Source organism: Aulonocara sp. 'chitande type north' Nkhata Bay, linkage group LG7 (genome assembly GCF_057382095.1).
Source record: "Aulonocara sp. 'chitande type north' Nkhata Bay isolate Kocher_YH1m ecotype deep benthic linkage group LG7, A_spYH_male_GT1.1, whole genome shotgun sequence".
NCBI classification, from domain to species: domain Eukaryota; kingdom Metazoa; phylum Chordata; class Actinopteri; order Cichliformes; family Cichlidae; genus Aulonocara; species Aulonocara sp. 'chitande type north' Nkhata Bay.
Window position 1 is genome coordinate 23,104,195 of NC_141350.1, and position 18,221 is coordinate 23,122,415.

Sequence of the window (18,221 nt, forward strand, 5' to 3'; positions counted from 1 at the left end):
GAGTTCAACCCTTGGACATAAGAGTGTGATTTTTTTTCCCAATTCCTGTCTGATATGAGCGGGATGCTCAGATTTTACTGAAGCAGGAAAATGCTGTGCACATGTTTTATGCCGTCTTGGAAAATGAACCATTTGCATATTCATCGTCTGAAGGAAGCACATTTGATTTTGTATTCGATTTTTTTTACGAGACAAGTTATTACTTTTGTACATTTGAAGGGAATATTTAGACTGTTAATTCCCTCTGGCGACATGTCTTTTCCCACCCATTACTGGCAATCTCAGTACATACAAAAAAACAAAAAACCATGAGCACACAAAGTGAAATTCAAATCCAGTTTAATTAGTCAAGAAAACAACAGCTTGCGAGCAGAATGAGAACAAAACTAGAGTGGGCTCGAAGTCCCATTCGAGGCTTCAGAGAGGAGAGGCGGGGAGATGGAGCTGGTACTCCTCAGTTGCTGAACAGAGCCAAACAATCTTTGCTAAAGTTTCCGTTTGTTTCGGGGCTTCCTTCGAGCCAGCTGGGTGGGGTTCACCACAAAAGACACTTCAGTGACTGCCAGAGCGATCTGACAATCAGAGGGAACTTTGTATTTTTCTTTGATGGATGACTTGGTTGGTGCTATGTGTGGCCTGGCTGACTTCTTTCCATCCATCTAGTGTTTCACATTTGGTGAAGTAGACTATGAATTATTTGCAAACACTAGTTCACTCTTTTTCTGTTCACCGTCCACATTAGGTCCTCTGGAAAATATCTTCTGATAGTTTCACTACCCCGTTTTCACTCCCCAGTCGATCTCAAGTCCATCTGATCAGAACTGTCAGCTTTAAGGGAAATAGTCACGCAGCTCTGGAATAAAGAGTTCAAAGTTGGGCTGCTGGAAATGTGTTCAATCAATGTTTTTTTCTTTTTTTTTCTTTTTTTCCATACAGTTCAGTCTGAAAAAAGAAGCTGATGAGGTGTGTGCTGCTGTGAGTTTCGTAGTCCAGCTGGCTCACAGTGGTCCTTTCTCTGATCTGCAGAGAGAGATGGAAAACATCAAATATGTCAGAGTGAGGTCTGGGGGCTTCACAAGAAACAATATCATCAGCTTCATGTATCCAGTAACTGCAGTGTAATAGCAAAACAATGGTTTTGTATTATGAACAATACACTGTGGGCTACAAGGGTACTTTCAACAGGTAAAAACATGCTAAATACATAATTTATTTCATGCTCAGCTCTCATAATGAACACGAATATGAAAGTTTAACAAAGCTGTTGCTGCCGATGATAGTTTTGGCCTCATAAGCGTTTAATTCTCTTTTATTTATTACAGTGTCGTCCTACCTGTTTGATTTGCCTGTATTAGTTTTCTTGTCTTCTGTCTTTCCACTTCCTGTTTTATTTTGGTAATTGCTTTTCTTGTGGCTTCACTTCATCTTTCTTTTCCATCCTTTGCGTCTGTTTCCCCTGCCCTTGTTATCTTTCACCTGTCTTTGACTGTTCAGCCTGCCCTTTTCCTGTTTTGTTTCCCTGCTGCTTTTTAGACTTCTAAGATCTCGAAGAAATGATTCATCAGTTAAAAGCTTGCACCTCTTTACTTGAACCCATTCACACCAAACTATTCAAATCAGTATATCACTGTTTTACAAATCCTTTAGTAAATATTATCAGCAGCTCTCTGCAGACCTGCACTTTCCATATTTCTCACAAATGTGCTGTAATCACACTGCCGCTCAAGAAAAATGACTTAGTAATTGGTAATTCATAATTACAGACCTATTTCTAATCTTTCTTTCCTCAGCAGAATATTTGAAAACATACTTTGCAAACAACTAAATGGAGAATTCAACTTGAAGTGTTTGTGATAAGTACCAATCAGGATTTAGATCCACAGAAATGGTCACGCTAAAGTCATCAGTGAGCTGAAGCTCAACAGTGATTCACAGAGTTTCAGTCCCAACATAGAATTTCCTTTTAAATCCTACTATTAGTTCACACAGGTCTCAATGGTCTGTCCCCCTGGTACAGCTCTCACTTGTTCACTGTTTACAACCCAGTCAGACCTCTCAGGTCATCAGGTGGAGAACTTTTAAATGTTCCTAGAATCACATCAAAGTATTCTGAAGATGCTTCCAGTTGTTCTGTTCTTTGGAACAGGCTGCCTGCTGACCTGAGATTAATTGCCTCTATGCATTCAAATTAAAAAATAGACTCATTTTATTTTGCCATTTTCTCTCCCTTAAGGCTTTTTAAACCTACACAGGTTTTTATGCTTTTATCTTCAATTCAATTCAATTCAATTCAATTCAATTCAATTCATATCACAATAGTCAATTTTATATTATACAGTAAAGACCCCACAATAATACAGAGAAAACCTCAACAACCAGATGTCCCCCCTATGAATAAGCACTTGGTGACAGTGGGAAGGAAAAACTCCCTTTTAACAGGAAGACACCTCCTAGAAAATTGGATAAGCGGTCACACGAAGTAGGCTATTAACTCATTAAATTAGCCAAGGGTTCCCCTTGGACGCTCACATGAAAGAGTTTATGTTATAATTATGGATAAGTGCACTGGCAACAAAGTAGCTAATTTTACAAATTGTGAGAAAAATATGAAGAGGTTGTATTGATAATGCTGACTGTCTCATACTACTGTCAACAACATGAGTGGTACGAGAGGAAAAGCAGTGTGCAGCAGTCTAGCTTTAAAAGTGCTGTTTGGATGTGCGTTTGCACTTTAAGCATTTTGGTCACCGAGACTAGGATCATCTATCCATGAAAAAAAATAAATAAATTTGTTTGTTGCCAACTTGAAAAGATAAGAATTTATATTTCTTACTGATCAACAGGGAAACACGAAGACATTAGATGCTAATGAAAACCTTCTATCTGTGCTCAGAGGTCAGAGGGATCCTCCAGGAATAGTGATGCTATGATTGTTTTGTAGGCAGGGATTTCATAGCTGCTGATCTGTAATCTAGAACGCGACCTCAGTCCCAGTACCCACCCAGTACCCTATTAAGAAGTGAACTTTTTAGTGCAGATAACCGAGGGTTACCCAGATAAGATGAAATCCTGCTTTGTATTAAAGGCCTCTGATGGTCAGAGATCAGTGCACTGTTTTTTCCATAGCCATAAACAAAAACATGCTGCAGTTCTATGATGAATGCAATCCTTTATTTGCTCACAGAAGCCACAGAAGTTTGTGTTTTTACATAAAATTTGTATTTCAAATAATGTTCTGAGCAACGTGTGCTGTTCAGTAACTATAACAACAACTGCACTGCACTGAAAGCAACTCACAGAAATGTAACCTAAAAACTTTAACACTTGTTTTAAAAAACTCAGGAGAATAATTAATATTTAATTCTCCCAATTGGAGTGTAGATGAATTTACCTGCTCTCTATACTTTATTTACTTCTGCTTTACTTTCACCAAAGGTTGTTTTCTCACAACAAAGCACAATTTTATTTCCAAGTTTGTGTTCAGTGGAACACAAACATGTTTTTATCTTTATTATTTTTCACAATAAAATGTTCTTTGTAGTGTTTTTTTTATTATTATTTTTATGCTTTTTTTAATCTACATGTTAATCAGCTGCTTGAAGGTGGAAAAACACACATGTGCAGTCGTCCAGTGGTCACATTCATGAAAACTCAAAAAGGAAAAAGATAAAAAAAAAAAACATCCTACATCAACAAAGCTACTTGGATCTCGAGAGAACATTTATAAAGAGTTACAACCTTACGAAGCCAAAAAGCTTTCACTGTATCCATTTTATCAAAATTACAGGGTTGGGGCCACATATCTAAAGTAGACTCCCATTTTAGAGAGCTCCAAGCAAAACATGCAGCATATGACAAACATCTGTCTGCATTTGTAATAAAGTTACCTCATTTTTAACCTGAGTTAACAATATACTTGCCTAAAACCTTGAATACTCTGGTGTTTATGTCCCTGAATACATAAAGATGTTTCTTTTTTGAAAACAAATGATATCTGCAAGATTTTTCAACATTAACTGGAAGATCAGAAATCATTCACAAGTAACTCTCAGCTTCCAGTGTCCAATCGTGCAGGGCGATGGTGTGTATTTTACTGCTGTAGTAGTACAATTAGTATCATAATGATATGTTGGGCCACTGGTGGCTTTTGGGAATGTTTCTGACCTTGAAAACTTCATATTTGTGGATTGCCTGCTTTCAGCTTTCCTCAAACCCTTTGCACTCATAGCCCAACACCGCTCACATGCCCATCTAGGGGTTTACAAAAGGCAGAGCCCAGGATGTAGTTCCACAGGATTTATGTGACTACAGTTAACAACTTTATAAAGAGTTCTACAGATAAGGACAGAATTATTATGATTATTCTCTGGCAGCACGGTGTTTAGAACTGTTGCCTCACAGCAAGAAGGTCTTGACTTGACCCCACCATCTGGCTGGAGTCTTTCTGTGTGGAGTTCCCCGTGTTTGTATGGGTTCTTTCCGGGTACTCCGGCTTCCTCCCACAGTCCAAAGACATGTTAGGTTAATTGGTGATTCTAAATTGCCCATAGGTGTAGATGTGGGTGCGAAGACTGACAACCTGTACAGTGTGTACCCCGCCTCTCGTCCTATTGTAGTTGGGATAGGCTTCAGTCCCCCCACGACTAGAACCAGAACAGCAGCGATGGGTCATTTTGTCATGTATGTAAACCTTAAATTCTCTCTAATAACAAGCAAGAATACACGAGTTTAAGTGGAGTTACAGGGTTGCAGTGCAGAGAACATCTCCAACCACAATGAATATGTTGTCCCATTGTAACGCTCCCATTATTACAGCACTGGACAGTATACCTGACAGTGAGGGAGAAATACTTGCAATGTTGGAAGCTTTATCCAGCGTTTTAATGGCTGGAATAAACATTTTTGCTTTGCTTAAGACCCTTGAGCCTTGCTTAGAACATTGCAAAGTACACACTGTACTAATTAATTCTGTGTGAATCACAAAAAGTGATCTGGAAGCTCATATTTCTTTAAGCACAGCGCACTCCCTTAGTTTTACTACTGATAAATTTCATAAAAGCAAACATATTAATCTTCCTAAAGTAGCCAAGAAGATATCCTTTGGGGACCAATATCAAGCAGAGAATTATTAATCAGTTACTTCAAAGAAAAAGCCGTACTCAGAACCACACTAAAGCTTTACATGCCTATACTGATTTATACTTTGATATAGTGGATAGTCAGTGTCCAAAAAGTTGATTCTGTTCATCTGGATGTAGCGTTTTGTGGGAGAAACGTTTCGTCACTCATCCAAGTGACTTCTTCAGTCTCAGCTGACTGCAGGTTTCATCTTATAAACAGTACATTTGCATAATGACTGAAACCAGCCCAGTGAAGGAACAATGGGCTGGGAGGTCAGTTCCTTAATCTTAATTATGCAAATTCTCATGACCATTGATCAACAACCACTGACCAAAACCCACTGATCAAAGCCCACTGATCAATGGCCATGAGTACCGTTCACAGACAGTTAGGGAATGGCTGCAATCACAGCATTGTATGATGGCGAAAGATGTACCCTTAGGCCCCCTCCTCGATTCACAGATGGTCTTTCCCTTTTCACGTAAGATTAAGGAACTGACCTCCCAGCCCATTGTTCCTTCACTGGGCTGGTTTCAGTCATTATGCAAATGTACTGTTTATAAGATGAAACCTGCAGTCAGCTGAGACTGAAGAAGTCACTTGGATGAGTGACGAAACGTTTCTCCCACAAAACGCCACGTCCAGATGAACAGAATCAACTTTTTGGAGATTTACTTGGGCCAGAATGTTTGCAAAATAATCTTGAAAGGAAATTCTGAAATTTCACACAATTACAATTTTTCTGAACGGAAATATACAGAAGAAATGTATTACTGCAAAGATACCGGCCTCCCTATGTCAGATGTTACACTGACATATTCACACAGTAGATCAGTATTAAGTATTACTGCAGCCAGAGATGTTGATCATAAGGATTGATTTTTGATTGAGCCATCTATAAAGCCAAGTAACATGCATGCATAGCAAATTTAAATATTGGGGTTGAAAATGATTTTTTGAGGCAAACACACCAAAGGGTTGAAATTTAGGTTTGTTTCAAATCACATTTGACTGTTGCTTCACTACAAGATGGTAACAGCTGAAATAAAAGTTACGGCTCTCCCACCATTCATTTAGATAGGACAGGTGCTACCAAAGCTGGTTTCACAAATGAATTTCAGACCATTTTTTAAGACCTGTTTCAGTCTGCATGCCAGGTTGAATGAGACATATAGTACAAAGCACTCTGAGTGTTCAAGTAGAGTAGAAAAGCCCTATACACCAATCAGGCATAACATTATGACCACAGACAGGTGAAGTGAATAGCACTGAGTATCTCTCCATCATGGCACCAGTTAGTGGGCGGGATATATATTAGAGAGCAAGTGAACATTTTCTCCTCAAAGCTGATGTGTTAGAAGCAGGAAAAATGGGCAAGAGTAACAATTTGAGCAAGTTAGACAAGCTTCAGATTGTGATGGCTATGTGACTGGTTCAGAGCATCTCCAAAACTGCAGCTCTTGTGGGGTGTTCTCAGCCTGTAGTGGTCAGTATCTATCAAAGGTGTTCCAAGGAAGAAACAGTGGTAAACTAGCAACAGGGACACGGGAGGCCAAAGCACACTGATACATAGGAGGATTGAAGGCTGCACGTGTGGGCCGATCAAACAGACAAGCAACTGTGGCTCAAACTGCTGAAAAGGTTAATGCTGCTGGTAGAAAGGTGTCAGAATACACAGTGCATCACAGTTTGTTATGTATGGGATAGCCACAGTCATATCCAAAGAGACCCCTGTCCTCCACTGAAAGCACTAACAATGGGCACCTGAGTATAAAAACTGGATCACAAAGCAACATCACGTGGATGCTGGTGTCCATGTGCATCTGTGGGACGTGCCGGACAAACAAGTCTGCTTGCAACTTACAGGACTTAAAGGCTCTGTGCTAGCGTCATGGTGCCAGATACCACAGCACACCTTTACGGCCTTGACAGGTCCAGCACAATATTAGGCAGGTGGTCATAACGTTATGCCCGATCAGTGCATAAGAAGCAATCCATTTACTATTTACTATTTAAATCAGCGCAATCTAACCACACAAAGACTTAATATGGGGAGGCTTGCATGTTTAAGTGAGGTTAAAGTGAGGTCCAAATTTTCACATGTCTGTTAAGTACTGGAAAAGTTCAGGTCTAAAATGCAGATGCTTAAGATGCCTGTCAAGCGGTAAAACCTTGTGCAAAGTCTGTAAAATATTCAGTCTGATTAATATGTGGCTAAGAGATTCCCACATTTATGCCTGAATGTCACATAATGTGGAAAACACACTAAACTTTTCTCTGCAGGAATTTTAAATTCGCAACGTCTTGTTAGGGACTCTCGTGTCTGCATGTGGACATATTTGGGATGATCCTGGGCGCTCACTTGTATACCTTCCTATTATTTAAGTGCATGGTTTAGTTCAAACTGTCAGACCGTGTGTCTGGAGCTGTAATTCACCGTCATCAGAATATTACCTCTTACTGAGGCTGCCTCTCGGTGCTGCCATTAAGATGGCCCCCCTCATAGTCCAGCTGGCACAGGATCATGTTGTTCTTGAGGAAAAACTTGTCTCCCACACAAAATCTGCAGAGAGAAATCAAAATATGGAACTGGGTCTTGGTTCTTGCTACAGCCGAAGTGAATGATGAGGTCCCAGAGGAGCATTTCAGGCATATTTTCAGCATACATCTGTAGCAATGATGCTTAGAAATTTAATCTTGCATGACTGCTGCCTGATTAACTGTCTGAGTGATATACAAAGTCTTTAACCCCTTGAAGTTTTTCAAGTGAAGGGGATTTCATTGCATTGTGATTACGGTGCACTGCTAATATGCTCTTAATGACCAGTGAGCTCACCAGTACATCTCCGAGATAAGTCAACTGAATTTGATCTCCCTGGCTAATTGCTACCCTAATCTTACCTCTGGCGGCAGAGCTGACAGGCAAAGCAGTCTAAATGGTAGACGTTGTCTCTGGCTCTCATCACCATCTCAAAGGCAGGGATCAGCTTACTGCAGGCTGCACAGTTCCCCGTCACCCCAAAGAGCCTGCAGAGGGAGAGAGGGCAACAAACAGGCCTGTAATCTGGACAAACACAGATACATTTCAGCCAGGAGCTGCAGAAGGAAAAAAAACACTGAACTAGAGGACAAAAGGTAGCCTGTGTGTCCCAGAGAGCATCACAGATGATGCTCGAGCACCGTTCGCAAATAATCACTTCAATTACTGATTTATAGCGGTGAACCGCACTGCGTTTCCTGATTATTGATGGCTGTTTCCACTCCCCCTAATGCAGAGCCCACATTATATACATATAAGTGCAGCCAAGTGTGAAAAACCATTCAAATCGCGCCTCTAGTAGTAATTATGAGGAGATGATAGTATGAGCTTCTCATAATAAGATCTGGAGCTGTGTCATTAAGCTATGGCTGCAACTAACCATTAAGTTTATTATCAACCAATCTGCAGACTCGACAGTCAAAAAGCTGGAATGTGAGCGAAAGGCAAGAAAAGCTTGAATTTCTGCAGAAAACGTTTCATGTTTTTACTTGTCAAATGGCATGTATGATTAATTGTTTCAGCTTTGTTGCCAAAATTAGTCCAGACACCCCATGTGGACAGATAATGAGAAAACCACAGGGTTTGTAATGCATCACACAAACTCCAGTAAGTCAGTTAAAATCAGTTTTAGCTATATCACAACAAATAATCACCTCAAAGCTCTTTATGTTGCGTAGTAAAAATTGCATGAAAACCCCAACAGTCACACGACCCCCTATTAGCAGCACTTGGTGATAGTGGGAAGGAAAAACTCTTTTATTCGGAAGACACCTCCAGCATCCGGGTTGGACAGATATCTGCTGTGATCAGTGATCAGTATTAGCAATACACTGAATACCTCTTAGCCTATGATATGTTCTTTCTCCATTTCCTCCATTTATTTACAATAGTTCAGCATTAAAGGTTCATTTTTAAAATCTGGTTAGCTCATCAACAGCTGATTATACTATAAAATGTCTCCAACAACGTCTGATATGTTCTGACATTACAGTTTTTCTCTTAAATGTTTTTCATTTGGTAAATGTCCCATAAATTCAGAACCTAAACTATGTCCCTAACCCTACATAGGTCGGCAACAATCTGAGGCATGTTAAGAGGTTAGAGGTATAGCACTACAGTTAGCAAGCCTGGAAAAAAGTCAGTACACTCCATTGTTTTAACAGTGTTGCTCTGCCAACACTGGGTGAAGGTAGGGTTACAACTTTCCATCTATTCTCTTCAAACATCTGTTATTTCTGCACTAATCTTTTTTCTTCACATATGTGAGCGTTCAGAATATCAAATGTGAGAGTTTTCATAAACTGGATATGAGCTCTATCACTAATGCATTACTGCTGATAGAGAGCAGCAAAATAGAGATTAACTGATATGAAAATGTCACGATTTATATGAAATGTCAGTTGCTTTAAGAAGAAAGTCAATTTATTACTCTCTTCTGAAACCCCAAATTTTCTGGCAACTTTTGAACCTTGTCCTCAGACCACCTGAGAACAAACTGTGTTGCTATAAATGCTTTGTGCTGGCCAGCTGCAGATGGCCTCACCGCTTATTCACCTCTAACAGAATGACCAAATAACTCCCCAAGAGCCCGGCACACACGAAGACAAGTGGCTGCTGCTGATTTCCATATTCCATTAGAGGCCAAATAGAAAAAGGGGGCTTTGGAGGAACCCTTATGGAAAAAGGTCATCCATGTAATAAGGGAGAAAAGCACTGAGCAGCCCTGGATTACAAATGGAAAACGTCATCAAATGAGTGACCAACGTGAGAACAAAAGTGAGACCTAATTAACAGAATGTTCTGATCTAACGAGCTCGAGTCAGGCACCTGGTGGGTTTTTTTTCCTGCTCCTTAACGAGGCTACGAAGCTCAATGCTAATTCTCTACAAATGGTCCAATTAAAAGAAATCACATGGTTTTAATCCCACTCTTCAAAGGCCTTTGGTCTGCACCCTTGCAATGATGAGGAAAACAGGAGGCAATCTAGCCAATTTAACTGTCAAAAGGGGTTTTGGTCTCCTAAGTGCAGTGCAGCTAATGAGCGACTTAGCTCCAACCAAATCCAGCTGGATTGTACATGAGACTAACACATGAGTTCAGCAATGTGGCTGCGATATCAGGAGTTCTCTTGCTGACCTGACACCAGATATCATTATTTCTAGGCAAGAAAAAGCAGAGGCATATAACTCTGAGTGGAGCCCGTTGATGCAGACAAGGTTTGTTTAGAAAAGGTTGATGGTTTTAAAAAGGCTAAGGTAGAAATCTATTTAAACCCCAAGTACATTGAAACATACTTACCTGTATAGTCATCCTTGACCAAATCATAGTCACAAAAGGTGCAGAATAACTTCAGATATTGTACAGATGGCCGTGCACCGTAATCATGAGGTGGCCAAACCCTGAAGGAGATCCTGCTTTATAGTCAGTTTTACTCTAATTGGGGCAAGAACTTGGTAAATTAATAACATGGGAACATAAAGGGAACTTAAGGCAAGCGTATCAAACCATGAACTCACTAGGAAAATTTTTATTGAGGAAAAAATTAAGCAGTGTCATGTCTTGATGCATGCTTAGTCATCCATGTAAGATAATCCCAAAAAGTTGATTCTGTTCATCTGGATGTAGTGCTTTCAGTCCAGACGAACACCTGCTTTGGCTTCATTTTTCACACCTGCAGTCTGTGGTGCTGCTCCTTGATGAAACTATCCACTTTGTATGAGTTTATAAAATCATTAGTTATTATTATTCTTTGATTCTCTTTTTCTCTTCTCTTTTTTTCTTCTCTCCCTCCCCTCACCCCTGCCCAGTCACAGCAGATGGCCGACCCTCCCTGAGCTGGTTCTGCCAGAGGTTTCTTCCTGTTAAAAGGGAGTTTTCCTTTCCCACTGTCGCCAAGTGCTTACTCATAGGGAGTTGTCTGATTGTTGAGGTTTTCTCTCTATCATTGAAGGGTCTTTAACTTATAACAAAAATTGAGTTGTTTGTGATTTGGCACTATCTAAATAAAAGTGTATTGAAATTGAAAAGCATCAACTGTTCATTCTACTGAAGTACCAACACAAACTTGATAAAACTTCATATCCACAGCATAATCACAGCTAATATCACCCTTTAAAGACTGATGTCTCCAGCTACATGTCTTCTTAGGACGAAATTAACCATTATCAAAGCCCATGTTAAGAACTATAAGAGACAACGGAAACATTTACAAAGTGCAAGCTTCACTGTTCTGCCTTTTCTTTCTTATGCTGCATACAAGATGCTTATGTCTGTGCAAGTTTACTGCAGACAGCTGATGTTCTTATTTGTGCTCTTGAACCCATAAACCTCAAAACTAGTCCATGTTTGGATAATGTAACCGTTAACCCTGTCACCCTGCAGGATAAACCCTTTCACAGGGAAAAACAAACAAGTATTTTTCCACAAGACTGTAACGCAGAGTCAAAATATGGTGACTCAAAACATTCCCTCTCAAGCACACCACATCCAAACACTGTCAAATGATGCTTGGACAGATTTAATTTATTTACTGACGTGTTGGCGATTGTGGACACTTGATTGCCTGTGAGGGCCACTTGCTTCACTTTGATATCGTAGTACCATTCTCTAAGAAAAACGCTCACATTTCACATATGGGAGCCGTACCTCAGGTAGTCTCTGCGGCAAAGGATGAGGTTGGCCCGGGTGTAGAGTGTGGAGCCCAGCCGGCCCAAGCGGCAGTCACAGCAGGCACACTTCAGACAGTCCTCATGCCAGTATCTGTCTAACGCCTGAAGCATGAAGCGGTCCCGTATCTTCCCATTACAGCCGGCGCAGCCCCTCGGCTTTTCTCTGGACTGGAGGGACACAAGAGACACACCTGGCAGGAAAAAGGCCAAGAAACAGACAGACACAGAGACAGACACAGAGACAGACAGAGGAGATTCAGTGTTAGTTTTCTGTCAGGAATGAGACACAAAGAGTGAATGTCAATAAGGGCTTTTTCTGCAATCTATTTTTTTAATTGTTGCACATTAACAATATAATAGAGTATAATAGAGCATATATATATATATATATATATATATATATATATATATATATATATATATATATATATATTTATATATACATATATATATATATATAAAACACCCAGCGGTTTATCCTTCAAGCTCGGGTCCTCTACCAGAGGCCTGGGAGCTTGAGGTTCCTGCGCAGTATCTTAGCTGTTCCCAGGACTGCGCTCTTCTGGACAGAGATCTCCGATGTTGTTCCCGGGATCTGCTGGAGCCACTCGCCTAGCTTGGGAGTCACCGCACCTAGTGCTCCGATTACCACGGGGACCACCGTCACCTTCACCCTCCACATCCTCTCGAGCTCTTCTCTGAGTCCTTGGTATTTCTCCAGCTTCTCGTGTTCCTTCTTCCTGATATTGCTGTCATTGGGAACCGCTACATCGATCACTACGGCCGTCTTCTTCTGTTTGTCTACCACCACTATGTCCGGTTGGTTAGCCACCACCATTTTGTCCGTCTGTATCTGGAAGTCCCACAGGATCTTAGCTCGGTCATTCTCCACCACCCTTGGGGGCATCTCCCATTTTGACCTCGGGACTTCCAGGTTATACTCGGTACAGATGTTCCTGTACACTATGCCGGCCACTTGGTTATGGCGTTCCATGTATGCCTTGCCTGCTAGCATCTTGCACCCTGCTGTTATGTGCTGGATTGTCTCTGGGGCATCTTTACACAGCCTGCACCTGGGGTCTTGCCTGGTGTGATAGACCCCAGCAGAGGGTCAGGCAAGTCCTGAGGAGTCAGCTGAATGGTAAGAACAAGATCCGGGCCATCAACACGTACGCCCTGCCCGTGATCAGGTACCCTGCTGGGGTAATAGGCTGGCCAAAGGAGGAGATAGAAGCCACTGACATAAAGACAAGAAAGCTCCTTACCATGCATGGAGGGTTTCACCCCAAGTCCAGCACCCTGAGGCTGTACGCTAAGCGGAAGGAAGGGGGCCGGGGACTGGTGAGTGTCAGCACCACAGTCCAGGATGAGACAACGAACATCCAAGAATATATATATATATATATATATATATATACTTCATTAGGGAAGTCTGTGGGACATTTATCTCTATTTCTAGTTTTATGACATTGTAGGAGATGTGTTGTTTCCGTTTATATATAAGTAACCTGAAGCATGTTATTGGTTTAAAGCCTTTATGATTCTGTCAACATCATCAAAATCGACCTGATGTGGTAAAATAGTTGCTTGGGGTTGCATTGTGTTGCACAGGTGTGCCCATTAAAGTGGAAGTACTGAGTACCAGTTTAAGCAAGGGAACGTGTACTCACTCTCCTCCTTGTCCAGCACCATCCTTTAGGTAAACGGCAATAATCCAACAGTGGGAGAAATACCAGCCTTTACTCTCCTGCGTGGAAGAGCGGTAACAAACACTGAGGCCTGGACGCGCTGTTTGAACCTAGAGTCGCTCAAACTTCAGCTCCGCTCTTCATAGTCCCCGAAGAGAGAGCCGAGAGAAACAGCCGCGGAGTCGCTCTCTTTTCCCTCGCGCGTAAAAATAGCCCGTGGATGGATGAAAACAGCTTCTCGGAGTATCACCTTGCCCTGCAGTAGAGATGTCCCCAAATCAACAGTGGCTTAGCATTATCTTGGCTGATGTCAGTGCGTAAGTATTTCTCTATCTGCACAGGCTGCGGCTGTTCCCCTCAAATGAGCCCTCCTGCACACAACGAGCCTCCCCCCTCCTCTCTCTCTCTCTCTCTCTCCCCTCTCTCTGTCTCTCTCTCTCACTGCAAAAAACTCCCAGAGTCAAATGTTTTTTTAACGCTGCGTGCTAATTATATAAAGTCATTATGTTCAGATCTGATAGTAACCGCCCCCTCCCTCTCCAAATCAATTATTCAATACACAGTCACACACCAGGACAGCCCGGGCCTGAGGTGTTTTAAAATGAGCTTATTCAACTCCAAGGACACCAATTATCTCCAGGGCGCCCTGTAGTCAAAGCTGTGGCTTTTCAGCACGACAGATGCAGAGCCTTTTTTGTGCGCGAACGTGCACAGGCGCGCGCCTGTTCAACGTGTTCATCCTTTATTAATGTACTTGGGGTGTTTTTTAAAGGTAATAGATTAGCTCGGACTAAGACTATACTGTATTACAGATACCATGAAAGGTATCTGTAATACAGTTTTCAAAACTAAATAGCCACACAGGTGATTAAATCTCCAGATGCCATAATCAGGAAATACTTAAAAAGATACCCTAATGCGTTGACTCCGGGTTTCGAAATGAATACATCATTTTAGATGGCCTTGAACAGGGAAATATGGAATAAAAACATGATTAAACTGCTAAAAGCCCAACATCATTTCTTCTGGAGATTTTTAGTAATGCTTTAGAGATTGTAGGTTAGTGGGGGCGATGCCAATATAGATCACATAAAAAAGCTTGTCTATACCTTCAGTCTTCCATGAATATGACAGGAAATTGGAACCTATAAAAGAGCAATAAAGTAGCTGAAAGCTTCATAATAGAGCAATTACATACAGCAAGACCTTGTGGGAAAATTAAGAAGTTAATAGAACACAAAAAGCATAGACCATGCCAGAAAAGTAATGATCATACTTTGGGTCCCCGTGAGACTATGATCAGCATGTATGACATAAAAACATTAAAACAAAGGTGTGTCTACTAAAGAGTTTAGGGCTTGAGTAGGCTCACCTAAAGCTACATGCCGATTTTTTAAGGAAATCTAAGCTCTAGAAATTAGCTAAAACTGACAATGAAATTGGTAGTGCAGCCCAATGTGGAAATATTAAGCAAAAACCATAAAAATATACATCAGCTAAAGGTCACAATGACCTAATTGGCAAACCTATTACCACAGGTTGTTAATAGGTGATAAGCAGTGGTTCTCAAACTGGTGGGGAATAGAGCCGCTGCATGCAGACAAATGTTCTGTGGCGCATACATATGATACACATGGTAACATTAATGAAATAAAGTGCTCAGATCCTATCCAGGCTATCATACTAATGTATCAATGCATTTGTCAGCAGACTGGCTGCTATAACCTTCTGACTCCTCGAGTATAATAGTGATATCGTAAGCAAGGAGTCATTAAAAATGAAGAGAATATGTTGTGGCCAGATGCTGTTAATTAAATGCACTTGATTAACTTAGCTGATGTTTTGGCAGTTTGCTGGACTGTAGTATTCAGGTGTGTGAACACAATGAGAAGGAAGAAAGACATCAGCAATTGCTTAACCGACAGTGTTGCTGCCAGTCTGCAAAGGGTTATAAAGCCATTTGCAAATAATCTCAAGTCCGTCGTTCTATAGTGAGAAAGATTATTCGGAACTGGAAAACACTTGATATAGGTGTCAATTTTCCCAGGATTGGACATCCCATCAATTTAACGCCAAGATCAGACCATGCAATGTTAAGTGGAACTGCAAAAACCCAAGAGCCACATCTCACTGTACAGACCTCAGTTAGCATGTTAAATGTTAAAATGACACTACAATTAGAAAAAGACTGAATAAATATGGCTTGTTTTGGAAGGGTTGTCAGGGGGAAAGCCTTGTCTAGCTTATGTTTGCAAAGTTCTCAGCAAGACTTCTTGTAAGAGGAGACCAAAATGAAGATATTAATTGATGCACAGCATGAAAACCAACCACAGGATGTCAACACAAACACCTCATACTGACTGTTAAGTACATTGGTGGAGAGAAGATGATGTGGGCTTTTTCATAGCCACCGGACCTTGGCACTCAGTCACTGAGTTGGCCATGAACTCCTCTGTATACCAAAGCATTGTGAAGTCAAATGTGAGGCCATCTGTCTGACAGCTAAAGCTAGGCCAAAATTGGGGCATGCAAAAGGACAATGATTCCAAGCACAGCAGCAACTCTACAACAGAATAGTGGGAAAAGAAAAACAATCAAGGTGTTGCAATGGCCCAGTCAAAGTCCAGACCTCAACCTAATTGAAAGCTGTTGGGGACCTTAAGAGAGCTGTGCACAAACAAATGCTCACAAACCTGAATGAACTGAAGAAATGTTGTAAAGAAGATTGGGCAAAAATTCTTCCACAACAATGTGAAAGACTGAAAAAGTCATACAGAAAATTATTACTTCAAGTTGCAGCTGCTAAAGATGTCTCTGCAAGCCACTGAATCATGGGGTGGACTCAGTTTTTCACAGGACAGCGTAGAGTCCTGTGAAAACTGTTTTTAAATGATTTTACAACATGAGAAAGAATCTTAAAACGAAGGCGTTCGATAAAGAACTGATTGATTTATTTGTGATACTATAGTATTGAAAGAGATGTCATATTGTGAATCAGTTATAGGACAATAAACTCAATGTAGTCATGAATCATACTGCAGGCATTTGAAGAAAACACATTTTTAAAGCCATTTAAGAACATCACTAAGAACAACAAATTGGTTTTGGATAGTCCTGCAACTTCCTCTGGCATAATGCACAGTCTTGATTAATACTATAAGATGATGTGATACTTTAATTATGCTGTAGAGCATTTATATGTCTTTGCAACCTCAGTAATAGACTGATAATATTACCTCCTTATAAGAACATGTTATATAAGTTATTTAAGGTGAATAATTTAATCTTTAAGACATTTAGACGCAGTAGTTATAGGAATTCTTGCTATGGAACCATCTAAAATAGATTTATCATAAGCCTACTGCATTCAATTCTCTCCTTATATAAATGCAAAAGATGAATTGTGAATAGCCTTGAAAGGCAATTTTTAAGTCCCAGACCTGCTGTAAGTCACTATATTGAAATTTTATGAATAGAAATACAGTAGGGCATGGGAAGGTCATTATTTAAAGTTAATATTGAACATTTGGACATAGTCCCTGTAGACAGATTATTGGAAAAATGTAGTGATTTTCAAAGGGGTTATCAAGGCTGGTACACATCCAAATCCACAAACAACACTGCAGCCTGCTTCCAAATAGATCATCCGGCCCTAAATCCTCCTCATTAGAAGCTGTGGCATCAACAACTGTTCTTTTTTTTTTTTTTTTTTTCTCTTTTGGAAGTGAACAACAACTGTTCTAACATGGCCCCTGGATCAGGTCACACTAATTAACCAGCACCATCGACCGACTATTCCTCATTATCCACCCTCTCATCTGATCGCATATAGGCCATCAAGACAGCTAACGATCAGCAGACTAATTAATCAGCTGATGTGGTGCAAGTGAAGCTCCAGGTTCCCTCTTCATTTGCGAGACACATGGGAGCTAATTAGTTCAATTATTAATGCATCTAATTAAATAGTTTCTCTGGGTAATCACGGTTACAGTCTCGCCCTCCATCAGTTCCTGTAATAAATGGTTCTGCGATGTGTTAGACCTCTTTTGTCCTTTATTTTGACATACACTAACTCCAGTGCAATGCCTGGCCCTTACTAAATATTACAGGCTATTCACAGGCCCGGACCCCATTAGGCTAATTGCACTAAAAGCAGTCTGTGGCTGACATTAAAGGTGAGCTGTGGTTAGGGCTCTAATTAGCAGTCTGTGAAAATAGGAAGTCTTTTGGCCATCTGCTACAGCTTGCCATCCTGCCTTCAGTGTGAAAAGGGCAGATACAAATTTAGGTAATGCTTTTTTTTTAGGAGGGCTGTTTTCATATATAATGCCATGAGGGGCTACTGCAGGGAGCACAGTTTTTAAAAGTAAAAGCCGAATTTAGAGAAGGGACTACCAGGAAGCTGCTGCATTTTGTGGGATGCTGTATATAGTTCAGTATGTGAAACCACAGGCTGTGTTTTCGTTTCAGATGTAAAGGAGGAAAAACAAGGGTTATTTAGGCTTGGGGCTAATTTTCAAACATCTACTGTGCTGTGAAGGTATTTTTTTTATGTGTAACTTTGTCGGATGTTTAAACAAAATCTAAAAGAACCAACCTGTGTACACAAATCATAGACGTTTCTCTTTATAGAAGCAAAAGCTTTTCCAGTCGCTAAATGAAAAGCTACCCTTTGGTCCAAAATGAACTATAGCAGCAGATATT

The 18,221-nt window shown here is 40.6% G+C and overlaps 1 protein-coding gene across 1 annotated transcript; it reads right to left on the bottom strand.

Annotated features, from left to right (window-relative positions):
* Positions 1-322: 322 nt before the first annotated feature.
* LOC147325139 (rhombotin-1-like) lies at positions 323-13,919 on the bottom strand. Its single transcript, XM_086299480.1, has 5 exons — positions 13,500-13,919; positions 11,807-12,020; positions 8,023-8,148; positions 7,576-7,684; positions 323-1,020 (listed from the first exon to the last, which is right to left on the bottom strand). The coding sequence occupies exons 1-4, from the start codon at positions 13,519-13,521 to the stop codon at positions 7,579-7,581; spliced, it is 468 nt and encodes a 155-aa protein (XP_086155606.1). The 5' UTR covers positions 13,522-13,919; the 3' UTR covers positions 323-1,020; positions 7,576-7,578.
* Positions 13,920-18,221: the final 4,302 nt, after the last annotated feature.

What these genes read in the sequence shown, in the direction of transcription:
- LOC147325139 (XM_086299480.1), bottom strand. Translation starts at nt 13,521, where the DNA reads ATGGTGCTGGACAAGGAGGAGA. An exon ending in TGCCGCAGAGACTACCTGAG is followed by an intron (nt 8,149 to 11,806) that starts GTACGGCTCCCA and finishes CTCCCTCTGCAG; the next exon opens with GCTCTTTGGGGTGACGGGGA. An exon ending in TGTCAGCTCTGCCGCCAGAG is followed by an intron (nt 7,685 to 8,022) that starts GTAAGATTAGGG and finishes TTCTCTCTGCAG; the next exon opens with ATTTTGTGTGGGAGACAAGT.